Below are 10,471 nucleotides of genomic sequence, written 5' to 3'. Positions count from 1 at the left end.
AAAACATCCAACATCTGTGTCGTAGTACATAAACGAGAATAAAACTGTTTATTATTTGTAGAACTTCATAAACGTAATCAAAATGTTAGATTTATTCAGTATTTTCAGTAAAGGGGGTATTGTGTTATGGTGTTTCCAAAGTACTAGTGAAATATTTTCGCCATCCGTGAACGCTTTAATACGTAGTGTAATATTGCAAGTGAGTACTGATAAGTTGGGTCTTGTTTTAATCTAATTTGTATTCGTCAAAAGCAACGTGGAAAATTAGCATAATGAAATCTACAAATTTGTCTAATTTTTTTATGATTTCATTGAACATTAGAATGTTTTATGCTCCGTTTTTATCACACTCGAAGGAAATTATTTATAACTTAGTCTTCTCGTTAAGGAAAATCATGAAAATGACACATTAGCAACAAGTCTTCGTTAATTACATATCTACAATGAATACCTACAATTGTTACATATTTTATACTCAATAAAATATTTTACAAATGTTTTTTCCCCCACAGGAACGCTCTGGCAATAACACATTCAATCATAATGCCTTAACACTACAATACAAACTAGATAATGAGTTTGAACTGGTTTTTGTAGTTGCATACCAACGCATACTCCAGTTATCATATGTGGATAAGTTCCTCAATGATGTCCACTTGGAGTTCAGGGACAAGTACAAGAATGAGCTCCAGACAGGTCCCTGTATCGTTGATTTTAATTTTAAAACTACCTTTGATAAAGTGCTGAAGGAATGTGAAATATGGGGTAAGTATTTCAAAGATGATCATAATTTGCAAGCAATCACAAGAACAGAATTTTTTACAGTCAAAATGTTTTTAAATCATTTATTTTGATGAAGCAAAAATGTCTGTTGAAGATGTTTTGGCTCAGTAGAAGGCCAGCCAAATGTTATTCAGAACTTTAATAAATAAAAACTTATCTTTCAGTTGTCTAGAATGTTTCATGCTCTTTATTTATTCAATTCAATGATGCTTATCATTACAGTACTATAATTATGTTCTAGCAAAGTCACAAGCTAAAATTCCAAAACAGATGAGGACTTTTGAGGATTCCCAAAAATCCAAAAAGACGGTTGCATCTATGATCGAACGCAAAGGAGATGAGAAAGGGAAGAAAACTGGTAATTACTGGACTTTTTCTTTTTACAAATATTGTATCTTTTGTAATCTTTTGGTATGAGCTTAATTAAAGTATCTAAGATTAAGTGATGTTGGATGGGCTAGAAAGCTTTAGTTGCTTTGAAAGAGATTATTACATTCAGGCTCAGCATTGTTGAGACCTTTCTGCTGTGACAACCTTCAATAGAATGAATTAGAGTGAATATATCTCAGATAAATAATCATTTTCTGAGTACACTAATAGTGAACACATCTCAAGCACTTATTTATCATTAAATATTTATAGAGACTACACATGTGAGTATAGATTTAGTGATTTGTAAATACTTTTGTATAAATTTGAATAATATGGAAATATTATTTAAAAAATATTAGATATATCTATCTTATCATAGTTACCGAATGGCCTGTGTAATACTTCATCAAATTTTGTATAGTAGAAGAAGTTTCTAGGAAAATTATGATATTTCAGTCAAAATAGTCGAAAGTAAAAATCTTACAAATGGTAAAGCAGAGGAAGTTACAAATAATACATATGATGATGATGTCATCGCTGCAAACAGAGCCAAGCTAGCACAGAAGCTGGCATCGAAAACAAAGAAGGAACCCAAGTGAGTATATTAGACTCCGTCGTGACGTATATTAGACAGTGTCGAAACTCCTATTTGCATATTTTTTTTATTTATTGCTTAGATAGTTGGTCGAGCTCACAGCCTACCTGGTGGTAAGTGGTTACTAGAGCCCATAGACATCCACAACGTAAATGCGCCACCCAGCTTGAGATATAAGTTCTAAGGTCTCAAGTATAGTTACAACGGCTACCCCACCCTTCAAACCGAAACGGATTACTGCTTCACGGCAGAAATAGGCAGGGTGGTGGTACCCACCCCGCGGACTCACAAGAGGTCCTACCACCAGTAATTACGGAAATTATAATTTTGCGGGTTTCATTTTTATTACACTATGTTATTCCTTCACCGTGGAAATCAATCGTGAACATTTGTTGAGTACGTATTTCATTAGAAAAGTTGGTACCCGCCAGAGACTCGAACACCGGTGCATCGCTCAACACGAATGTACCGGACGTCTTATCCGTTAGGCCACGACGACTTCAGGATGCATACTCTAAAGCAGTGATGGGCAAAGTACGGAACTATTTAATCCGGGCCGCCGAGAGTCCATCTATCCTAAATATTCTAGTCAGCATTTTGGCGCGTAAAATAAAATCTGACGTTTATAATTGAAAATATTCGAATATTTAATGAAAGCTCCAATTCGTCAGGGGTGTTTTGAGCATCATAATTAACTTGCCATCATTATAATTATCTCGGCAGTCTGTCACAGGTATTAGTTTATTTATTGGAAAAAAACCATTCTTTTCACCTATCTATCACTCACGTCTCACACACCTAACAAGGCGTTATAGTAAAAGGTATTTTGTTTATTAAAAAGCTTTAATACAGAATGCATTTTTTCTATAATTCTGGCCCTCCTTTAGAATGTCTTAAACTTTGTGGCCCGCCATTAAAAATATTTGCCCACCACTGCTCTAAAGTAATAATAATTGTTTGAAGGAAATCTCCAAAGAGTCCCCAGAAGGCAGACCGCGTGAAGCAGCCCCGCGTGTGGGAGCTCGGCGGCGACACGCGCGACGTCGCTGTGCTGGACTACAGTACTGACCAACCAGGAGATGCTGCTACCTTACTGCCGGACACGCAGGTCATTGAACTTTTTAACTTTTAGCTTTTGTTTTGTGTAACGTTTTTGTAGTTTTCCCGGTCACCTCTGTACCACCCTTCAAATTGTAATGCAAGTCTGCTTCACACTAGGAATAGCAAGTCCAGTGGTACTTAGATATGCAGGCTCAACGAAACGTACACAAAAAAAAAGCTTATATGGGTGTGCGAGCTCACAGCCCACCTGGTGTTAAGTGGTTACTGGAGCCCATAGACATCAACAACGTAAATACGCCACCCACCTTGAGATATAAGTTCTAAGGTCTCAAGTATAGTTACAACAAATTATAAACTTATACTATTACGTTAGGCCACAAACCTTCCATATATCTAGTAATGTACACCACACCACACACTTCAATTTATGAATACACCTTGAATTACGGGGAATTAAAAAAAAATACTGCAATGTGCATCTTATCCATAGTTGATTGGTCAAATGACTGGTGCCATTCGTGACTTGGAAGTAGAATCCGAGGAGAGCAGCAGTGAGGAAGAGGAGGTAACTTCTCAGCCGACTTCCAAGAAAACTGGAGGAATGTTCAGTTTATTAAAAGGTAACAAGCTTACAAAAGATAACAATTTTTAACCAGACAAGACCAAAGGAGGTTATATTTTTGAGTTTATTTATGTGTATTTCTTATACTGAGAGAGGCCTAAGTCTAGCAGTGGACGATTGTGGGCTGATGATGTGTATTTCTTTGGTTGTACATCTACAGCTTATCTTTTTGATGGATCTTAACATATGAGGTGTCATTAGATTCATCTCAATTTTGGATATAACGTAGGATAATAATATATTATGGTTTCTATAGAAAAAAATAGAAGAACAATAATTATATGCTGGTTTTTTAAATTTATTTATTTTGTATATAGTCAAACATAGATAGCGTGAATTTAAATATATGATTATTGTCGTGAATTCAGCTAAAATGAGGTCGAAGCTGGCAACTGGGGTAACACTGTCGGGACTTGTACCATCGGAGTATTAATTGCACTAGTTATTATTATCTTATGAAATCCCAGCTATAATAGCGACAATTAAAAAAAATACATGTGTGCAATTCACACGTGAAACCTTCAAAAATTAAAATACAATTATCCTAAACGTCAAAGAATATGTAAAATTATGTCATTAGTAAATAATTGTAAATCATCTTTTATAGTATGAGGTAGCGCCTTCCTGGAATTGATATTTTAACTTCACGTATAATCCTAAATTAAAATTCACTACAAGAGCTTTCATACACACGTTAGTATTAAAAATTTTCATAGATGGCCCGGTATTAAAAAAAAAAACTACACTGAAAAGTCTAATGTGTCCTATCTCATTCTCTCGTCGGTTGAATCCTATACATTTATGTGTTTGTGTCTCTATGGACTTATTTTTTCGTTTCATCGAGTTTGAAATCACAACGATTCTAAAGAAGTTTCACTTAAAAAATAAGATTAAAATATATAAGCCATTAATATAATCAATAAGCCATTAATAAGTAATTTTTCTAAAACGTCAGGTCTAGTCGGTGCAAAAGCATTGTCAGAGGAAACGATGCGACCGGTGTTGGACAAGCTTCGTGATCACCTCATTGGGAAGAACGTCGCCGCGGACATCGCCAATAAGCTCTGTGATAGTGTTGCCATCAAACTAGAGGGGAAGGTCAGTTTCGTGTTATTTTTAATTGAATTCTTTTTTATGTATGGCAATGGGCTTCTTGTGACGCCATTGTTGCCAGTGTCGAATTTATAAAAAAAAACAATTATCAAATACATATTCTGTTATATGAAAAATGAAATAATGTGAAATAACATGAAGTTGAATAATTTGAAAAAAATTGACTGACATTAAATGTAACGCGATGAGATGGGATGAAATAAACTCTCACTAAAATGGTGGTTATTTACTGAGACTTTTTCAGTGGAGTTTTTGTAAGAAACGAGGAATAGAGAGCCATGCCCGGTGGATTTGTTTCATTTTCTCACATTTCTGAAATTTAGAGCTGCTAAACAGTTAAAAAACTACTGTTATAGTAACCGGCAAACTTCGTGAGCAAAAGACCTTGACTGCGCAGAACCGAATTTAAATCACTTTGGTGGTGAGAGTGAGGCGCGACGGCAGGGGAAATCGTATCGAGCGCGTTATTGGTAGATCAGTCGAACCTTGCGTCCCGCACCGCGCCCTCGTTCCGCTTGCTCCCAAAAGTACGCTTGCGTACAGTACAAAGTCTATCGTTATTAATCGTTAAGTTATTTGTTATAATTGCTTGTGGACTTTGTTGCCATTGCTATATGTTGAGTGTTTGTTCATTTTTGATAAAAAATACACTATGGCGTAGTATTCAAAAGAAAGGGTAGAAAATTTGTGTACGACGTATATTGCTTCATTATAAAACAGGAGAAGAATGATATGGAAAAAGTAAAACAGACTTCGGAAACAAGAAAAACATCAATGAGTACTGCTAGGTGCATTATTAACGAAGCTAAAGACTCTGGTTTGCCCGCCGTGTTTCGGACTCCGGGTAAGAAAAGATCAGGGAAGAAGAAAGTTACCGGAATGGATAGTTTCGTTCAATCTGTAATAAAAAGATGTAATCATAATAACTACATAACAAGCAGCGAAACTCCGTATCGTAGAAAGGCTTCGAAAAATTTAAAGAAGATATAAATTTTAATGGCTCGGAATGAAGAATGATGGAAAAAAAAACAGAAAGTAATCGGAAGCTGGTAATTGAAAAAAGTTACATTCGATTACTACGAATCGAATATCTTCAAAAAATAATTAATTATAGACAAAAAAGAAGACCGAACCGACCGAGTGGTAAACTACACCGATGAGCCCTATGTCGACTCATCACGATGATAGCGACTCGGGTGATGAAAACACTGATGATGATGCTGGTCAAGATTATGATAACGAAAAAAAAATTACAAATACCAGCTTCGCTTCAACTGAACCAAGACCTGGCAACAGCTCTAGTTTTGACTTAATAGAAGGAATATTTATTTTACCCCAAGATTAAATTATTGCAATTATTAACCTATATTAAATACATAATATGTTGATTTTAATAATTTAATAGCATTATGACGCAGAGTAAATATTGTTATTGCACGTGAGTGTACCATGCGCGAACTTACCCCCACTACGTCGACAAATGCTCAAGAAGTTTGCCGGCTATTATACTACACGTTTAAATTTAAAGAAACGCTAAATTACTTAAAAACCAAACGTTAAGACAATTTCGTTCCTGGCGTTATGGTCTTTGTAGGCACAGAAGCATATGGCCACCTAAAAGCCTCCAATTAATGAGACCATTAATAATAATTAGTGTCATAGGTGAACTTTTAAGTTAATTATTCTCAGTAAAACGATACTAGGAATATTCATGGAATAACTATTTGCCAAAAATTCAAATGTGTTGTAACGTTTTTAATACTGTGATTATTTTGTGGCCTTTTGAACAGAGATGTTCAAACATTGTCCAGACATTTCCTCATTAAAATAATTTATCTGTTTTATTTGTTTCAAGTAGTTCATAAAGTGAATCTGCTTGGGAAATTAATGCATGCCTGTATTTTCTTTCAGGTGCTAGGTACCTTCGACAGTGTTGCCAAGACGGTGAAGGCTACCCTCACCGAGTCCCTCGTGCGGATACTGTCGCCGAAGCGTCGCGTGGACATCCTGCGGGACTGTCTGCACGCCAAGCAGGAGGGCAGGCCCTACGTCATGGCGTTCTGCGGGGTGAGTCCTGTGTGGCCTGATATTAGTGGACCATCATTGTTGACGTTCCAAGATTTAGACTTATTTTATATAGTACAATTTTCTTTTGTTGATAACATTGAAGCACCTCATAAGTTATAAAAAAAAGGTCGACAAAGAAGAAAAATAAGAGTTATTGAACTGTTTTTTTTGTCCATATATATGTATATGTATATTTATTTTTTAACATTAAAAGTAAAAAAAAAGTTTCTTCAAAAACTAATTTAGCATACCGTAGGTCATACATAGACATATTTTATTGAGGCTGACTCTGTCTTTTAATATATTTTTTATTAATAATTTTAATCTTCTGATTCTTAATTCAAAACAATTAGTGTAGGGTGTTTTGTTAGAATTAGTTCAGTAAATAAACAAAACAGTCTTGATTAGTTTTTAGTTGAAGAAATAATGAAGTTACACGTATCTAATCGTATGCAGGTGAACGGCGTCGGTAAATCGACGAACCTGGCGAAGATCTGCTTCTGGTTGATCGAGAACGATCTGTCGGTGCTGATAGCGGCGTGCGACACGTTCCGCGCCGGCGCCGTGGAGCAGCTGCGCACGCACACGCGACACCTCAACGCGCTGCACCCGCCCGCGCGCCACCACGCACGACACATGGTCACGCTCTACGAGAAGGGATACGGTGAGTACAGCCACGCAAGGGTAGGAACCACCGCCCCGCCTATTTCTGCCGTGAAGCAGTAATGCGTTTCGGTTTGAAGGGTGGGGCTGCCGTTGTAACTATACTGATACCTTAAAACTTATATCTCAAGATGAGTGCGGCCTTTACGTTGTAGATGTCTATGGGCTCCAGTAACTACTAGTACTACTTAGCGCCAGGTGGGCTGTGATCTCGTCCACACATCTAAGCAATAAAAAAAAACATTCTAATGATTCCTAAAGGAGTTTCCGGTAGTCGCCGAACACCCTCCATGGCCTTCATCACGTGAACGTCATCAGTTATCTTCAGATACAAGATCTAATCCTTAACTCTTTAATACAATGTTTGTTCAACGTGTAAAAGCCGAATTCATAATTATTTCGCCATGTGCACGCCCTCCTACCCCTTCAACTCCCTTCTACTAATACAAATAAAAAAAGAATTATGATGACAAGTGGAACCATTTAATAATTTTTCAGTGATAATCTTAGTATTTTATTGTGAAAAAAAAAACAAAATTATTTTAATATTACCAAAACTTTAAATTAAATATTTTATACATTAGAAATTTTATACATGTGGATTAATATTTATAATCTGGCTCAAGTACAAGAACTCAATACATATCTCTTTTTATCTGGTAACATTATTCGTAATGATGGCTCCACTTATGACACATAAAACTTTTATTTCTCATTTATTAAGTAATATAATGTTGTTCTACAGGCAAAGACGCGGCCGGCATAGCAATGGAAGCAATACGATACGCGTCTGACACTAAAACCGACGTCGTGCTCATCGACACTGCGGGCCGAATGCAGGACAACGAGCCTCTGATGCGGGCCCTCGCCAAGCTCATCGCGGTCAACGAACCCGACACGGTGCTCTTCGTGGGCGAGGCTCTCGTAGGGAACGAGGCCGTCGACCAGCTGGTCAAGTTCAACCAGGCCCTCGCCGACTACAGCTCGTCCAGCAGTCCGCACGTCATCGACGGAATAGTGCTCACCAAGTTCGATACTATCGACGATAAAGTCGGCGCCGCCATATCGATGACGTACATCACCGGGCAACCGATAGTGTTCGTCGGAACGGGACAAACGTACACCGATTTGAAAGCGCTGAACGCCAACGCTGTAGTTCACGCCTTGATGAAGTGAACTTATAGTGCTGTGCGCTGTTATTATCGATAATTAATAGTCGATTTTTTTTGTCACAAAATCGTTGTATTCGAATCTAAAACATTTTTAATGTAAGCACGCTTCGAATTGGTATTAACACAAAATCATAACCTGTCTTTATCATTTAGAATAGGTGTGCTTATTTGAAGAAACAAAAGGTAGTTTAATGTTTAATAAAATTATGTTGTTCATGAATATACAAGTACAAAAAAGGATTAACCATAATATATCAATTGAAATAGATAGGATATTTTAGAAATATGAACTTCAAAGGAAAGACATTAATCGATTTAATAAACAGCTTCTAAATATTTAGCTAGTAAGAAGTGTGCTAGTAAAGTAGGCATTTTTATTTGTATCTCGAATTCGAATAAGCAGCGCACTACACTAATAAGACCAACAACTATAACGCAATTACTTTTAAAATTTTATCTTTCAAAGGCAATTATACTATAACTTCGATAAAATAAACATAAGGTCTTGTTTTTTTTTTTCAATACGGCAATGGTGTATTTTATTTTTTTCTTGAAATAAATATTTTTTATAGTATATTTTTTATTTAATTTTCATTTTGTTTACACGTTAGATTTTTATTATTGTTTTTTATTTTACTTTATTACAATATAAAATCATTTATTGATATTCGATTTACTGATACTAGGTAGTTTTTCAGTTTTTTAAGCGATTTCGGAACAAAGGCATGTAATGCTTTTCTGCAGTCACATTTAAAGGATAAAAATAAGCATTTTTTTAATTCGAATTTTAACCAAACTCTAGTTTTTAAACCTACATGTAATTTATGAAAACATCGAATATTGACGTAAATATTAATCTAATAATAATATTATTAATAATAATATTAATGACATCTAAACACAATTATGCTATTTCGTGCGTTTTCATCAATACTCAGGTTTCTTGTTTTCTTCTCGAATTTTCCTTCTTCTTAGACGCTACATTGTTGACAGAGTTGTCGTGATGGTCCTCCTGTAGCACTGGAAGGGGTAGATTTCGTTCCCAACCAAACTCAATTTAAAATTTACATGATTTCTCCTTACATAGGTACCTACTAATTTTAAATCTAAATTTAAATCTTTCCATTGTTTATTCGCGAGCGGCCTGTACTAGTGTTTTATTACGGCCTCTGCCTTTTTCATCGGAGACCGGAAAAAATATGCTTGTTTTATGAGCGAATTGTGAATAACCGCCAAAATTGCGAAAGCACCGCATCCCCTGAATCAGTATTTGATATTATAAATCGTCAAGAACCGCTTAATAAAATATACATAGTGAAAATAAGATAGTAGATTATAATGTTAGTTAATGACAATGTATTTAAAAACATTCAAGTGCCTTAAGAATTCTGACACCAAAACTTTGCTCATGAAAACTATTAAACTCAGCACATTCTGAAGATGCCTCGCACCTTCGACAGGTTCAGAAATGGGTCACATATACTATGAATATATTAAGAAATTATGAATATGCTTGCCGTGTTCCAAAAGGTATATTGTTTATAATTGAAATGTTTGTGGGAAGGCAATTAATTTTCGGAGAAAATTATGCTAATAATATCTTTCTTTGTCAACGGATGGCAAACCAGCGGAAGATTTAAATTTATTTATTAGTGTTTCGTTTAAAGAGCCAGCCCTTAAACTGATAACTTCGTGGTCACTTGCTGACAACGCCGCGCAAGCAAATTGGCTTAGTTTTTAGAAGAGACAAAACAAGGGAATCTATACTAATATATAAATCTACAGTGGTTTTTACGGATGTTCCGTTATAACTACTGAACCATGCATCCGATTGACTTGAAACTTGGTATCCATGTAGAAAATACATGTACTTAATGGATAGGCTAATATTTATATGAGTGCCCCTCCCTACACCAGTTGCTGGGGCGTTAATGATGAGAATGTTTGTGGGGGTGAGAAATAATAATGTTAATTTTAAATGCACAGCGAAGCGGTCGGTTACAGCTAGTATCTTTTAAGTTT

General features: G+C 35.8%; 1 protein-coding gene across 1 annotated transcript; it reads left to right on the top strand.

Annotated features, from left to right (window-relative positions):
• On the top strand, nt 1-8,470 carry LOC778512 (signal recognition particle receptor alpha subunit). The gene is given in 10 exon segments (NM_001098337.1): nt 1-199; nt 513-765; nt 1,025-1,141; nt 1,612-1,750; nt 2,714-2,858; nt 3,303-3,432; nt 4,390-4,532; nt 6,459-6,614; nt 7,071-7,278; nt 8,023-8,470. Coding segments are annotated over 10 exon segments (1,839 nt in total). The 5' UTR covers nt 1-82; the 3' UTR covers nt 8,454-8,470.
• The last annotated feature ends 2,001 nt before the right edge of the window (nt 8,471-10,471 follow it).

Source organism: Bombyx mori, chromosome 18 (genome assembly GCF_030269925.1).
Source record: "Bombyx mori chromosome 18, ASM3026992v2".
NCBI classification, from domain to species: domain Eukaryota; kingdom Metazoa; phylum Arthropoda; class Insecta; order Lepidoptera; family Bombycidae; genus Bombyx; species Bombyx mori.
The sequence above is the reverse complement of the archived record's forward strand: the minus strand, read 5'-3'. Positions and strand labels throughout refer to the sequence as shown.